Below are 15,484 nucleotides of genomic sequence, written 5' to 3'. Positions count from 1 at the left end.
ATTTGCATTGGTGTTGACGAGCGCATGTAAATGTATAAGGGTTTTGTGTTTAAGAAGCGATGTCCAACCTTTCAACATGAAAATAGAAAAAAAGAAGACATCGCGGAGCAATGGAGGGATAGGAGATCGATACGATCATGCAAACGCAGTTATTCATAATGGCATTCAGTGTCTCGTTTTGTCGCTAGGAATGGAATGGAGATCCGTACATATATGATCTTGACTTCTCTTCATGAATCTGGATACCTCAGTCAAATTTCGAGAAAGTTTCTGGATTCGTTCGCACTTGAAACCGGAGCTTGTTAAAGATAAATTGGCTCGATGGCTTTCGCGCAAAGCGGACATGCATAAAATAACTTTCTAGCACAAGACACAAGGAGATGATACCCTAATACCCTACTGAAAGCGCCATAACCTTCCCTCCTCTGGTACTTGTCCCATTTACAGGAAGCTCGGTTTCTCCTCCAGTAGTGACATAAAGAACATTGTGATCTTTCCGTGTCCGCCCAAAAGCCGCCGACGTAGCAGTCATCAAATCCGTCGAACCCTTCGAGCCCGCAATAATCTCATGATACCCATTAGGAAAGACCCTAATAACCACATTGTCACGAATTCCCGCCAGATATCCAATTCCATGTGGACCGATAGCAAAGTCATCAGCCATTGTATCATTACTGATAACCTCATAAGGCCCTGAAGCTTGACCGGTATGTGTATCGATTCTCACACGACAGAAAATCCGCTTCGGGGTGTTGCTGTAGTACATATAATCGCCTACTATCTTCAATCCATTGACCCCAAGCAGCAAGCCCATGTCAGTATTTGCGGCCATTGTCTCGTCTTGGTGAATCACGTCATATGTGCCGGAGCGAATATCAAGACGCCATACCCGGCCGAGTTGGGAGTCAGTGATGGCGACTGCGTTTCCTTCGTCTAGAGTAGCGATGCCATTTAGATAGCCAGCGGGAAGTTTCGCGATAAGCGTTGGTTTGGCTGATTCATGACTTCTGAGATCGATTGTCCAAACCGAGTTGGATGCAATCACTGCATAAAGATCTGGTGAAAGCTCGGTGATCCCATCTGCATCTTCGGCGCCGTCAAAGTGGTGGACCAGACGGGCTGAGCTGGGCCCTGATGGGGTAGAAGGGTCAATTTCCCAGAGCTCTGCTGTGCTCAGCACCGCGACTAGGAGATTGCCGTTTGGTCGGACTGCGATATTTTCGAGCCATGTTCCGTTGGGGAATCTGTAGATTTCGCGGAGAATGGGAGAGTGGGCGAGGCATATAGGGTGGATGAATGTAAGGAGTAATATTAGTGAGTTTAAAAGATTAGCCATCTTTCAAGGCTGTGGGGGTCCTTATCCTATACGGAGTAACGGCCGACACTTTGGGTCTTTAACATTCCGTACTGGGAAGCAACAACTTGGTCTCCTTGGAAACCGACTTGTCACATTGTACAAATTGGTAAGCAGAGAGCCCAAACTGGGTAGCAAGCACTGCAGGATAGTTGACCCCAACCCACTTAAGGCTATACAGGCAGCTATAAGTCACTAGTTATGTCGACTTCAAATTTGACCGTCATGATCCAGAACCTGCTTTACTTGTGTCTCATCCCATTCATGTCCAATGAAATCCCCCTTCTATCAATTCATCAAATGTCATAGATATCCACGCTTTACAAATTGCGATCCTATCTAGGCTCCTGCATTATGAAGTCCTCTGATTTAGACTAAAAGGTCCGCAGTCAAACAAATGCTGCCAAGGTTCAGTGCGCGGGTGGATAAGCCCCTTGGCGTCAGCAGCATGCAGCTTGCTCCGTAATACGCTCCGCTCTTGGCTTCTCACCTTGCCTCGACATGTCATTGTACAAGATGCTTGGTAATACACTCTTGGCTGCATTGCTTTTGCAGCGAGGTAGCGCCTCGATTTTACCACCAGCTCTCTAGCCGCTGCAGCCTGCACCCAGATGGAAACCTAGGTATCGAGCAATCTGATCTAGAAAGCGGACACCAGACATCACCAAGAACAAGCGGAATGAGTTCGAGTGGTAGGTGCGGAGTCAGGGAAAGATTGGGGGTGGAGACTATGATCTTATTCGTGGATTACTGATCTAGTGTCGAGCACTATAATAGCGTGGGTTGATGACGCCGATATGCATACTCCGTGTGGTTGGATGTTCTCTCCCTTCGGATTTTGAGGATTTAAGATCTCCATTTATGCTTGCTTACCGAGCGGGTCCAGATGTGATGCGATTGGTGAGCCAAGCTGAGTCACCAATAGCCAAAGGTCCAAAGTCACGATAGGACCCACCGGCTTCAATAGGTAATGCCCTAGGTACCTAGGTGGCAGTCACATAGTTGACCATGACGTACAATAAGCGCCAGAGCTCCAACAGAAGGTCCATCCAGGGGGTTATCCTTGCCGTCCAAGCCATGGATCCTGGCCGTCCTTCACTACTGGAACCTTAGCGCTGTTTTTGTAAGGTTACATCCCACCACAAGCTATCCCCATGGTACAGTTCATTGGGTCTGGGACAAGCGACTAGAAAATTGTGCAAATTTCGACATATACCGAGAGCCCGGGTTTTTGATTTCCTCCAGTTGATATTTCGCTGTGAACAATCTATACCGGAGCTTGAGTATACAACCATGTCAATTCGCAGGCGGACATACCAACGTCGCGCCAAAGACCAAACGTTGCGATTTACAGAAAATGGCACATTCCAAATAACGGTCTTCAATGACTTGCATTTCGCCGAAGGTACGATGAGAGATTCAAGCCACTGTGTCAGGAGACTAACTATATTCCAAGATGAGAAAGCCGACAACAACACCATAGAGGTGATGAACTCCGTTCTATCTTCAGAGAATGTGCAACTCGTGGTACTCAATGGAGATTTGATCTCTGGCGAGGCAACTCAAAGCGCGAACTCTAGCCTCTACGTTGATCGGATTGTGGCACCACTAGTTGACCGTGGTTTACCATGGGCATCGACTTATGGGAATCATGACAGCGAGATTAATCTAGACCCCGAAGAGACGTTTCAACAAGAGACAAAATATGATAACAGCTTAACCCAGCGAAGGGTTCTGAATTCCACTGCCGGCATCACGAACTATTACCTGCCGGTCTTTCCGCATGAGGGGTCGAATGATGATACCCCCACGTTTATATTGTGGTTCTTCGACAGCCAAGGTGGCCATTATACCACAAAGAAGGAAGATGGCAAATCAGGGGCGAGACAGAATTGGGTAGATGACAGTGTAGGTACCCAGTGGTGATGAGACCCTAAGAGACACATTTTTCCATACTTGATACAGAAATTTGAGGTTGAATGAGAATAGACTAACTTGTTACAGGTTATTGAATGGTTTCAAAAAGCCAACGCAAACATAACATCTACCTACGGACAAACAATCCCATCCCTAGCCTTCGTCCATATCCCAGCTCATCCAATGCGCGCACACCAAGTATCTGGCGTGAGCCCAATCAAAGAACCAGGAATCAACGGAGAACGAGTCCAGGAACAAGGCTATGACGCCGAGGCCGGCTACCAATCCCAAGACTTGCCATTTATAAGGGCTTTGCTGAATACCACGGGGCTAGTGGCGACTTTCAGTGGCCATGATCACGATAATGACTGGTACGGACCACATGTTCTCATCTTGTGTTCTCGATTTCGAGTCAAAACGCAAAATGATCTGATTTGACTAATACCGTTTTCTTCTTTTGATAGGTGCTTCAAATGGGATAGTGAGCTATCTGATCTCAATGTTACGGGGAATGGTATGAACATGTGCTATGGTCGGCATACGGGATATGGAGGGTACGGGGATTGGGCGCGTGGTGGAAGACAGATTTTGTTAGACCAACGGTTGCTTGGGGATGATATGCGGACTTGGATCCGGATGGAAGATGGGTCGATTTCAGGTGATATCCATCTCAATGCGACGTACGGCCATGATCGATATGGGTTGGCGCAGAAAAAGGTTGTCAATGGGCAAAATGGTGGCCTTTCTCCTGAAAACTTGAGTATTTTTTCTTTGTGGATATTTGTGTTTTCTGGAGTTATATCTGGGTTTCACTTGTGGTAGATAGATTCGGGTAATTTTCGCAATAGAAGCTGCAAAGGCTCTAAGTCTGTCAAGTCGAGAGACTGGTTGTGGTTCGCCTTCAAGGAATTGTGTGAGCGTGTAGAGTATGTTGTGGTGACACAGTCCAGTTTTCCATGAAGATGACTGACAAGCCCCAAAAAACATCGACTTGGTAGCATGCGAGTAAGGTAGATACTATAGCAAAGCTGTGAAATTCTGGGGTAGTTTTTGGCGTCGATGTAGGGCTGAATGATTGTCAATGAATTGTGTATTGTACCTGCTCGGTTAGTTTAACATGAGTGTTGTTCTCTATCGTGTCAATATAGCCCAGGGGCTGCACGGTGAAGACAAGCAGCCACTCGATAGTTTTTCTCAAACTCACATTCAGCTGTCAATTAGGGCTTATCACTATCGCAACCGTTTTGGGGGTTCCACCTCCTAATCTCACCATTGGGGAGTCCGGGGAGACAAGATTGTCTATTGTACTCCGTATGCAACATAGCATTGTGGCCTGGACATAATGAGTTCCCTGTCTCAGTGGGGTTGCCAAACACAGCCCTGTTGATCGTCGAAGACTCTCCCGGTGACGTCAGCAACCCCTGGGCTCCACACTTGATGCCTCAGGCCTGGATGACCAAATGCGGCCATTTCGACGGAAATCTTTGGACTTGAACATCAGTTGAATATCGCTTGAATTGAGAATCAATATTCCAAAATGATGTTATTCTTCATTCAGACTAACTACATACCTGACATGTACAAATATGCAACATCGCCTACTACTCCATATGTTGGCATATCAAAGCCAAGAGGTCCAAGTTCCATGGTTAGATCCGTGGCATAGCTTGTCTCGCCCTCTTGACACGCGTTTCATGTCTTGGCATATGCGTGGTGACCGAGATAGTGGAGATCTTCTAAGCCCTAACCCATCCAGGGACAGACCCTGTATTATTCGATATACCATGTTGTCGCTTTCACTCATTTGGTTAAAAATATGATTTCGACATATCGACACACATCCTGCCCAACCGAATCGTCCAACTGGACGCATATCAATGACATCCGCCTATACTCAGCTCGGCTGGTGGCAAACGAGATGATAGCTCTACTGGGTGATCGTCGGTCTTTGCGAAATCAACCAGCAAAAGCTTGCAATTTCTCTCAACCCCCACAGAAAAGTGGATTAAGCCCTGAAAACTATTTTTAATTAGGAACTTTGGACTGGGAGTCGGCACATACATCATTGCGCCGCATCCCCAACCCCCAAACACCCTCTGACAGGATCTCGCCCTCTCACCTCGAAATTGCGACCATTTCTTTGTTTAGATCGATACTATCTATGATTGATCTAAATCCGAAATGCAATTGTCCGGAACATGGTCCATCCTGAATGGCCTCGTCGCAGCACTTCTCTTTTCAACATTAACGCCTGCGATTGAATTAGACGTCGGCGATGAACGTACGTCATGCCTATTCGAATTTATTTTCCGATAGAAACAATGGCATGGAGCTGACTTTGCGATCACGCAACAGAATCAATCAAAGATGCCGCCAGCACGAGTACCTACTCGATGATGGGATGGTATGCCGGTAATGAAACAGGACAAATCCCTGGCTCTTTCCCTGAAAAATGGTGGGAAGGGTCTGCCCTTTTCCTCGCGCTGCTTCAATACTGGCACTTCACCGGCGACAATACCTATAACTCTTTGGTGAGCCAAGGAATGGAGTGGCAATCGGGTGACAAGGGTGACTACATGCCCAGCAACTACAGTAGTTACCTGGTGAGAAGCATACACCGATTCCAAACTACCAAGAATCTTTCTCTGACTATCCTCGAATCTCTAGGGAAATGACGACCAAATGTTCTGGGGTCTCGCAGCCATGATGGCCGCCGAGCTGAAATTCCCTGATGTCCCGGACAAATTCTCGTGGCTTTCGCTCGCACAGGGTGTATTTAATACTCAGACCGCTCGGTGGGATACGACAACCTGCGGCGGTGGTCTGCGTTGGCAGCTCTTCCCTTACCAGGACGGATACACCATGAAGAACGCTGTGTCAAATGGCGGTCTGTTCCAACTCGCTGCCCGTCTCGCCCGCTACACGAATGAAGACAAATACACAAAATGGGCCGAGAAGATCTGGGACTGGTCTACTTCCTCGCCGCTAGTGAACAACAAGACTTGGAATGTTGCCGACTCCACGCAAATGGCCAATGACTGCGCCGACTCTGGTAACTACCAGTGGACCTACAACTACGGCACATATTTGATGGGTGCTGCTTATATGTACAATATGGTAAGTAAAATATCTGTATTCGCCCCTTACCCATTCCTCGGGGCGATATTTAATTTACAGATGCTTACCACCGGGACAGACAAATGGAGACGAAAAGTGGAAGACCCCAGTAGACGGCCTCCTCGGCCGAACCCTCAAAACCTTCTTCCCCCACGGCGACGTTTTCGAAGACACGACCTGTGAACCGATCCACAAGTGCAATTTTAACGAAATCCTCTTCAAGGGCCTCACCTCCTCATGGCTCGCATTCACCGCACTCTTGGTCCCAGACACCGCCGCACAGATCAAACCCAAACTCGCGAGTTCCGCACAAGCCGCCGCAAAGTCCTGCACAGGAAACAACAACAACACATGCAGTATTGCGTGGTACCAGAACAAGTGGGATGGGACAACCGGTATGGAGCAAGAGATCAGCGCAACGAATGTCTTCCTTGCGAATATGATCAACTTCGACACGGGTAGCTTCGCACCTGTCACCTCCAAGACTGGTGGAAACAGCAGCAGTGATCCCAATGCGGGTGAAGGAAAAGGTGATGAAGACAAGGAGAAGCCTATCTCGACTGGGGATAAGGCCGGTGCCAGTATTTTGACGTTGATATTTGTCTTTGCCTGGGCTGGTGCTATGGCTTGGATGATGCTGGGTGTTTAATCTGTATATCTTATCTTTCACTCATTGGCATTGGTTTAAGGCGATCTGGAGTTTTGAGGGGATTCAATAATGTTTGTACATACTATCTCGAAGCCATTTTTACACCCTACGGCGGAGTGAGATACCTGTCTATAGCCATAAGTTCAACGCTGTTTGACTATACCCGCTGGATCTAACAAAAAGTCTCAGCTTAAATACCCTGACGAAATGTGCGTGGCAGAAATGCTGCATAAGAGTTGATGGTTGCTCAGCCGCCACAATATGCCTTGCTCTATGACTATGAAGAAAGGAACCTATAAAAGGATGACTTGCTTTGTCAATTGCACTTGCTGCTACTGTACTCCTAGGTTTACAAATCATGAGATTTCTTACAGTAGAAATTATTTTTGCATGAGAAAAATGGTCCGCCTTTGCATTCGCATCACGATATGGGGAAAACCCTAGACTTTAGGGCCAAAAACCCAGATCAAGGCTTCCATGTAATACAAATTGAACATCTCGACTCATACATGTTCTTTCTCATAACACCAACTCTTTGCCCGAAGTTCCAAAGCCTTTGCAAATTCTGGCAAATCAGGCACGCAATATCAGCATGGAGATAGTAGCATTAGGACTTGGGTCCATACCGTGTTCTTCAATAACCAAAGAGCTTTCCCAACTATCGGAATTGTATTAGTATTGTACAAGCCAATATCATACAAGAGGGTAGTTCACTTACTAATTCTTTAATCGTCGGATTCTTGGTGACGGGCTGGCCGGACATCGTTGTCTCTGCTTTGTTAAGTTCGCTTACCAACTTTTCATGGCATTTTGTTAGTTATGGCTCAGAATTGGTTTGTAGTATGCAGTATCTTGCATCAGTGCTGTACTCACTTTCTAGATCGAGGATTTATTAGTTCTGTAGCCTCAGATTGGATCACAACACTCTCACCTCCTGTTTTATCAGCAATGTATGAGCACTGCGCGGTAGTAATTCTTTATATTGTGGGCACTCAAATAACTCACAACCTGAATAGTTAGTATATGAAATTATGAAAATATTGTTGATACACCTTACTCCCTGATATTGGTAATTTCCGTCAGTCCTGAATACCAGCAGTATTTCATAAATTCCGAAGAGGATCACTCACTTCCTATAATAAATCCTTGTCAGTCGTATGTTGAGATTAGTATTGGAAGAGCCACTCACTGCCTGTTGATCATAATTCATAAGCACTTATCGGAAGATATGCCAAGGATGCCGATACTACAACTTACCAACTATCGATTCCACTCTGTCAGTTAAAATCCCAAATCGGGGTTGGAAATGTTAACTTACTTGCTGTTTTCAGCGCAATATTAGCTCCTTGTTAAAGTAACAGTTGTATAATCGCTCTGGACCGTGACTCACATCCTGGGGTTAGCATAGAGGTTAGCCGTGTCTTCAAAAACCTTTCATTTCCATGAAGACTTACAAACTGTTCAAAGAAGACTTATCAGGGTATTATTCAAATGGGACTTCGAAGACACGGTGGGTCTGACTCACAATCTATTAATCCCAAACCGTCAGTTCCATATACAAAAGTAGTGATATCCATGAATCGGCTCACTCACACTCTTTTGTACATCATCTTGCGTACTCGAAATCTTGGGTGCCTCTGCCCGCTTGGTCTCACCCACAGCCTAACAGTTGCACACAATATCAATACATATCCTGTCAGATATCCGAGTGAAACAAGTGGCTTACCGGCTTTTCCATGATTGAATTAGTTCTCTAAGCCATCAAATAGAATCTTATAGACAAGGACCGTTCACTCACAGCCTATACGTATCCCCCTTTGTGAGCATAGTGTCAGCTAAAGAGTATGATAATACTCACAGGCTATTTTCTGTCAGCTATATCCAAATGACAAAATTTGCATACCAGCGATAGGAGCCGAATCTCACCATGTTGTTTCTTTCGATTAGATCGTGCGAGGTGATTGATACTGGAAAGGCTAGTGTAAAGCCGAAGAACAGCATAATCAAGAACAAGATGGGTTGCATATCTGCGAGTTACAGATTACGGGTTCTGCGATTTGTTAGAGATAGCAAAGAGAAAAGATGGTTGTAAAGATGTCGATGAGTTGTAAATATGATTGACTCGAGGTGGTCTCTCATTGCCTTTTAATATCACTGTCTACTAGTATACCACAGTCAAAACAACAACAATGTGCCCCTTAATGTGGCTGATATTGAAGTCTAGAGACGAATAGAACCGTTGGATAAACGTTGTCAGGCTGTAGCTTCCGCATTTTTGAACGTTTCATGCAGCATCCTGATACATATCAAAATGTTAGATAAGTAGATCGGGACTTTTCAGCCCTAGATCTAGAATTATGCATAGTACTAGTATGGAGTTGCCCTTGAGGCATTCCTCAGAACCTAATACATATCCGACGGATGAACATTCCAACGACTAACCAACTCTATCAAAGTATCCGGGGATAGCCCCAGATGCATTCCAGACTTATTCAGGTGGATAAAGGAAGCGATTCGTTTAGCAGCAACTGAATATTTATGTTTTGGCCGAGACTGAGTTGCCCAATACTGAATCCCCAGGACTTTCCCAAATCAAAGGCTCCACTAGCTTCTCTTCTCCATTGAGGAATAACATTCATATTATGCAAAAACACGATTTTACGTATATCCAGAACTGACTAAAAAAAGAAAATCTGGAAGTGACCGTGAAATGTGCTCTAAAATTGCGCTAGACAAGCAGTAACTAGCAGCATCCAGCATAGCTTAGAGAGTATGAGGATTGTGGTGGCGCTTATAAGAATCTCACTGGGGCCGAAAGTAACCAGGGGGGGCTTTGACTTGTTGAGTATGAGTATTCGTAAATGACCATAGCAACAATTACAAGGACTGATAGCCGGTTGACCGGTATCTCTCAATGAAATTTCCATAGAAGCTACTGAAGTTTTCACTCACATGCACAGTGGCGCCATGACGGCACCTTTGATACGTAGGTAACAGCTATAACTCGTATATAACCTCCATATTAGAGCGACCGAGTACTCTCGTAGACATCTGCTTCATATACGCAGCATCGGTACTATTTAGGAGACGAAAAGAACCTGTCAATATCGTCTGCCAATGCCCAGCTAATTTTGTACCCATTTTGTCCAGCACCGTAGCAAGAGATCAACGGAATACGGTCGTCACCATGGGCCACTGATGACCCCAAGACAAAATGGAGTCCGCCACGTCTCATAGGGCGCCGAGCAACGTAGACTTGTTTTATATCAAACCCATTGGTCGAAGCAAATTCATCCGCCTGCTCGTCGACCATTTCAGGACATAGAGCTCTGACCCTCTTCAGAATGTCCTCAGTCGCAGCATCGTCGATATCCTCAGACCTGACGAGTGTTAGCGTAGCCCCAAGCTCGTGAGTCATCTCAGAACATACAAGTTATTAGGCTCCTTCGTCCCGCCAATAACAGTCCCACCACCGAGAGGCCGAGGTATGATGACGGTGAAGGAACCATCACTCCAATGATGACTGATAGTTTTATCACAGTGATTCGAGACTATGATGAACTGACCGCGCAAAGGGAAAGATTTGGGATCATTGAACCCCCTCCCACTTGCATCGACAACAGCCGAGATATGGTCACTTTCATTCTTGGATTTATTCTCCAGGTAGACCGACGCAGCCTGCTCCAGGTCCGTCAAAGGGGCTCGGATGAAGCGAGTCCCTTGAGCCTCTGCCCGTGTCTGTAACCACTTCAAGTAGACCGGCGAGTTTAGAACCCAGCTGCGGTATGTGACACCTAGCCTTATAGATGGATGCTGGGAGGGGTATTCCGCAGGGTCGAGAATACGGAACTCCGGCCATGTGGTGTAGCCTTTTTCTTCTGCCAGTAAGGAGGTTGCGTCGGCAGTATCAAAATATTCGACTGCGGGAATAAACTCCACCCCTGCTTCTGGGTGGTCTCTCGCGATCTTTTCAAACTCTTGGTAGGTGTGTCGCATCCAGGCCTGTTCCTTTCGTTCTTCCTCTGTCTTTGCGGGGATGGGACGAAAGTGTGCCCCTGCCCATGGCGAGGCGTAGTCAATTCCAGAGTCTCCGGGTAACTCTCTCGCGATGACGGTGATTCTCATGTATTTGGATAGTTTGACTGCGATGCTGAGACCGATAACGCCGGCTCTGTTGAAGTACCATTAATTGACGGCAAAAGGAGGGTAGACTAGGCTCTCACCCGACGATAATAACATGGCCTTGGCTCATGATTGTTTATTTCTTTGTAGTTCTAAGCTATACTGGTTGTCTCATGAAACGGAGTCTGGGTTAATAATCAAATATCGGGTAAAGCACGGAATGAGTCATTATTCTGACACAGGGGCCTCGGATGTCCCGAGCAGGTACATTGGGGATGTGAGTAATCAAGGAGAAATGGCGACTTACTGGATACTACATACATGCATGAGGTACATATCAAGCTACCTGGGCATTGTTGTTTAGGGGTTGTGTTATGAGCCGTAGCTTGGCGACACTGTGTGAGATAGTCTAAATAGCACATTTATATATAGAGCAGGAAGAAATCAAGAACTTCTTGGCTTTCTTGGCTCAAAGATGGCCATTGCAACAGTGAATTCAGCCTCTCATCATGTATACAGTCGGTCACCTCTTCAGGACACCGCGTTAGGCGCCCACCCCACACGAAAGCGGTGAAGGTCAATTTATTTGGCCCCAAATCCCCAAATTCCCAAGCTCTGACACACCCCCCAGAGATGGTGACTACACAGACAGACAGACAGCCTGTTGTTGTCAACGGGGACAGGGATGTAGATGAGACTACAGCCCTCCTAGGGTCCAGCAAGGTCAGGTATGATGAAAGCACACCAGACACTCTGGTCAGTCCGTCGGGGTCAGCTAGCGACACCGACAATGAGGAAGAAAAGCCCTTGCCCAAGCTGCAGATCTTTCTACTCTGCTATGCGCGCGCAATAGAGCCCCTGGCATTCTTCTCCATCTTCCCCTATGTCAGCCAGATGGTGCAGGACAACGGGGACGTGCCAGACACGGACATTGGCTTCTACAGCGGACTCATCGAATCAATGTTTTCCCTGACACAGGCTGTGGTCATGATATTCTGGGGTCGGGCAGCTGACCGCTTCGGCCGCAAGCCGGTTCTGGTCCTCTCCTTATTCGGCGTGACCGCGGCGACAGGTCTCTTTGGCATGGCAAAAAGTATAGTGCAGATGATCATATTTAGATGCCTTGCTGGTGTTTTTGCGGGGACCATCGTCACCATCCGCACCATGGTGGCTGAGCATAGCACGCCCAGTACCCAGGCCCGGGCGTTCAGCTGGTTCGCCTTTAGCGGGAACCTGGGAATCTTCCTGGGGCCTTTATTGGGTGGTGCACTTGCTGACCCAGTACGACAGTACCCCGGTGCTTTCGGGACTGGCAGCTTCTTCGAAAAATATCCCTATGCGCTCTCAAGCTTGGTAGTGGCGATGGTGGGAGCTACCGCTGCCATCTCTAGCGCCTGCTTTGTTGATGAGACCTTGAAGAGGGAACCAGTTGGGGTTGACCGCGATAGCGAGGAGGCAGCATGCAATGTGCCAGCCCAGAGTGATGATCTATCGACATGGCAGCTTCTCAGATCGCCAGGTGTCGGTATGGTCCTATTTTCGTATGCCCATATCATGATCCTCGCCTTCTCTTACACGGCCATCATTCCCGTCTTTTGGTTCACTCCCGTACATCTCGGAGGGTACAACTTCACGACTATCCAAATTTCCTTGATGATGGGTCTAAACGGTGCTGCACAAGCTGCATGGCTTCTGCTAGTGTTCCCCCCATTGCAGAAGAGGATAGGAACCAATGGGGTCATACGTCTCTGTGCTTTCATCTTTCCCTTATTCTTCCTCTGCTGCCCTCTTGGCAATCTACTTCTGCGGATGGACACAGATGCGTCCGTCAAGATCTTTTGGGTATTCTTGCCGATCGGGCTGGCGGTCGGCTGTGGAGTAAGTATGAGCTACACAGCGATTCAGCTCGCCCTGAACGATGTCGCACCCTGGCCGAGGGTATTGGGCACGCTGAATGCGCTGGCTTTGACTGGTTCCAGCACACTGAGGGCCTTTTGCCCTGCCCTCTTCACCAGCCTCTTCGCTCTGGGGGCGAGGACACAGCTGGCTTGGGGATATGCTATCTGGATACTCATGATCCTCCTTGCTTTGGCCTTATCGGTTACAGCGAAATACCTGCCCGAGCCCAAGGTTGCTAGCAAGCGCCGTAACAGCCAAGTAAGGTGATGCTCCGATTGGCTGAATGCACAGCACGATCAAGGGTAGTCTAGCGCTCTCCTTGGCGGAAGAGCCCACAGGATGATGCACAAAATTTGCAATTTTATACGATGATTTCATGTGGTAAGCTTAACTGCTGTACATACATGGGCTGTTGTCAAGAAGAAGCAGTAAAACGGAGCCGTGTTTGAGAGAACATATTGCTTATAACCAAGTACACTTTCAGTCTCGGACCTTTCTCAAATCAAAATTAGCATTGGCTTGTCATTTATCAAATTGAATCTTATTTCTACATCATATCACTCATCAATATCCCAACTCTTCAGGACTTTCCTCTTAAGATAGTATTTGCTCGTTTCTAGATTTATACGAGAAGTGCAAGAACATGAACCTTTGTCCAGATTCAAATTTATTGCTAGACTCGATCTACGAGTGTCAATCGCAGAGAAACTCATTACACCGGATCACAAGTTTCAAGGTCGTGTACGATCACTGCACACAAAGGTATTTTTAGATGATTTCACGTTGATTGCTAGCAGAACAAGCGATTCTTTCCTGGGCATGAATATCCTGCTTTTTCACTGAGCAATGGCTTCCCCGAGAGAAAACTTTATATTGCAATATTTCAGCTAATGCGACTTCTCTATATGCGTATATAGAGTACATAATATGGGATGTGGCGGAAGTATAGAAGCTTAAAATATAGAGCTATAGAGGATGTCGGCGTGGAGAACTCGTATAACTGAACCATGAAGACCTCTATTCAAATTTATACAATTCTCATATGATTAACGATTCTACAGCAAAAATTTAGGGCGATGGCTACATATGTTGTGCATATATATCGGATAATGCCTGGCGCTTGAGAATTTCCCCTTTCCATTTTAGTGCTCACCTCTTGCCGCTTTTTGCTCTCAGAGTAAAATTCAGCACGCCCCTGAACACTCTGATCCGCTCACTGATCATTACATAAGCTAGTGAAGCATCATGTGATAGTCATATGAGCGACCTGATCCATTCACTGATCATCGTATGAGCGATCTGATTCGCTCACTGAGTAAGAGATTGAACGACCTGAGTAAGCTACATCAATAAAATGCGAGACGCTAGCATCATCACGTGTAACCACCATCTAGATCACCCCATCCCATCCCATCCCATCAAAAAAGGACTGCCGCACTCAACGTAACCGTCCATCCTAGCGGCCTCGATTCTATCCAAGCGAAAAGCCCACAGCGGGGCAACTCATTTGACCTATCAATCTCCTATTTCAGCCTATGCTCCTGGGAGTACCCCTCGAAATACTTCCTACAGCCCGGCGATCTCTAATCGGGCTTTGGACTGCTACCAGGGCGAGAGTGACTGGATGGATTTATATCTCTCTAGTACGCGGCATACATCGCTTCTGCATCTTCATGTTACCCTTACCTGCCAAGCACAGTGCCAAGGTTACTGACACTAGTGAGTGTGTCAGGATGCTCACGTTTAAGTACCTTTTCACTTCCTTCTAGGTCCCGTCGATATATAGCTTCAGCCTCTTCATATTTTGCTTACCTCCTAAGCACAGTGCCAAGGTTATTAACACTAGTGAGCGTGGAGGGATGCTCGTGTCCAAGCACCTTCTCTCAAGCCTATAAAGCCCGTCGATATATCGCCTCCGCCTTTTTAATTTTCCCTTAGCTATAAAGCGCTAAGCTAAACCTACTAATACTTGTGAGTGTAAAAGGATGCTCATATCCAAGCACCTTCTCTTAAGCCTACAAGGCCTATCAATACATCACTTCCGCCTCTTCGTAAGCTCCTTAAAGATCTAGAAACCTGCTATAAGAGATAAGATAATGGCCATATTTAATCGATCTTTATCATACATCCATGGATATCATAGATAGACTTCGTTATCTCTTCCATATACAAAAGCAGTCTTTAGAATTCATTCTAGCTCTTATACTATCTATCAGGAAATACCTATACCATGATAGCTCATAACTTCTCTTACCACTATATTAGCTCGAGATAGATTGTTAGCTATATCCAGACCGATAACTATATAAATCGGTGTATAACTAATCAATAGCATCACTGTATCCTCAAAATAGAGTCTATCACCATCCTCATGGATAAGGCCTTTGGGGATTCCCTGCCGATCGAATATGCTCATCAACACCAGC

General features: G+C 46.5%; 6 protein-coding genes across 6 annotated transcripts; 3 read left to right on the top strand and 3 right to left on the bottom strand.

Moving 5' to 3' along the window:
- Window positions 1–388: 388 nt before the first annotated feature.
- N7500_008774 (uncharacterized protein) lies at window positions 389–1,336 on the bottom strand (the record flags this gene model as incomplete). Its single annotated transcript, XM_056679918.1, has 1 exon — window positions 389–1,336. The coding sequence occupies one exon, from the start codon at window positions 1,334–1,336 to the stop codon at window positions 389–391; it is 948 nt and encodes a 315-aa protein (XP_056530290.1).
- Window positions 1,337–2,647: 1,311 nt separating this feature from the next.
- N7500_008773 (metallophosphoesterase family protein) lies at window positions 2,648–4,093 on the top strand (the record flags this gene model as incomplete). The annotated part of the gene is made up of 4 exons (XM_056679917.1): window positions 2,648–2,759; window positions 2,811–3,262; window positions 3,359–3,642; window positions 3,736–4,093. 4 exons carry the CDS (start codon window positions 2,648–2,650, stop codon window positions 4,091–4,093), a joined length of 1,206 nt encoding a protein of 401 aa, XP_056530289.1.
- A 1,359-nt stretch (window positions 4,094–5,452) lies between these two features.
- Window positions 5,453–7,037, top strand: N7500_008772 (glycoside hydrolase family 76 protein; the record flags this gene model as incomplete). Its single annotated transcript, XM_056679916.1, has 4 exons — window positions 5,453–5,552; window positions 5,627–5,874; window positions 5,939–6,388; window positions 6,468–7,037. 4 exons carry the CDS (start codon window positions 5,453–5,455, stop codon window positions 7,035–7,037), a joined length of 1,368 nt encoding a protein of 455 aa, XP_056530288.1.
- Window positions 7,038–7,671: 634 nt separating this feature from the next.
- Window positions 7,672–9,038, bottom strand: N7500_008771 (uncharacterized protein; the record flags this gene model as incomplete). The annotated part of the gene is made up of 4 exons (XM_056679915.1): window positions 7,672–7,695; window positions 7,756–7,833; window positions 8,631–8,699; window positions 8,964–9,038. The coding sequence occupies 4 exons, from the start codon at window positions 9,036–9,038 to the stop codon at window positions 7,672–7,674; spliced, it is 246 nt and encodes an 81-aa protein (XP_056530287.1).
- Window positions 9,039–10,113: 1,075 nt separating this feature from the next.
- N7500_008770 (FAD-dependent oxidoreductase) lies at window positions 10,114–11,289 on the bottom strand (the record flags this gene model as incomplete). Its single annotated transcript, XM_056679914.1, has 3 exons — window positions 10,114–10,417; window positions 10,468–11,208; window positions 11,261–11,289. The coding sequence occupies 3 exons, from the start codon at window positions 11,287–11,289 to the stop codon at window positions 10,114–10,116; spliced, it is 1,074 nt and encodes a 357-aa protein (XP_056530286.1).
- A 503-nt stretch (window positions 11,290–11,792) lies between these two features.
- On the top strand, window positions 11,793–13,325 carry N7500_008769 (MFS transporter; the record flags this gene model as incomplete). The annotated part of the gene is made up of 1 exon (XM_056679913.1): window positions 11,793–13,325. The coding sequence occupies one exon, from the start codon at window positions 11,793–11,795 to the stop codon at window positions 13,323–13,325; it is 1,533 nt and encodes a 510-aa protein (XP_056530285.1).
- Between the last annotated feature and the right edge of the window lie 2,159 nt (window positions 13,326–15,484).

The sequence above is a fragment of the Penicillium coprophilum genome, assembly GCF_028826855.1.
Source record: "Penicillium coprophilum strain IBT 35676 chromosome Unknown utg000005l_segment0_segment0, whole genome shotgun sequence".
NCBI classification, from domain to species: Eukaryota; Fungi; Ascomycota; class Eurotiomycetes; order Eurotiales; family Aspergillaceae; genus Penicillium; species Penicillium coprophilum.
This window is presented reverse-complemented; position numbering and strand designations above follow the sequence as displayed.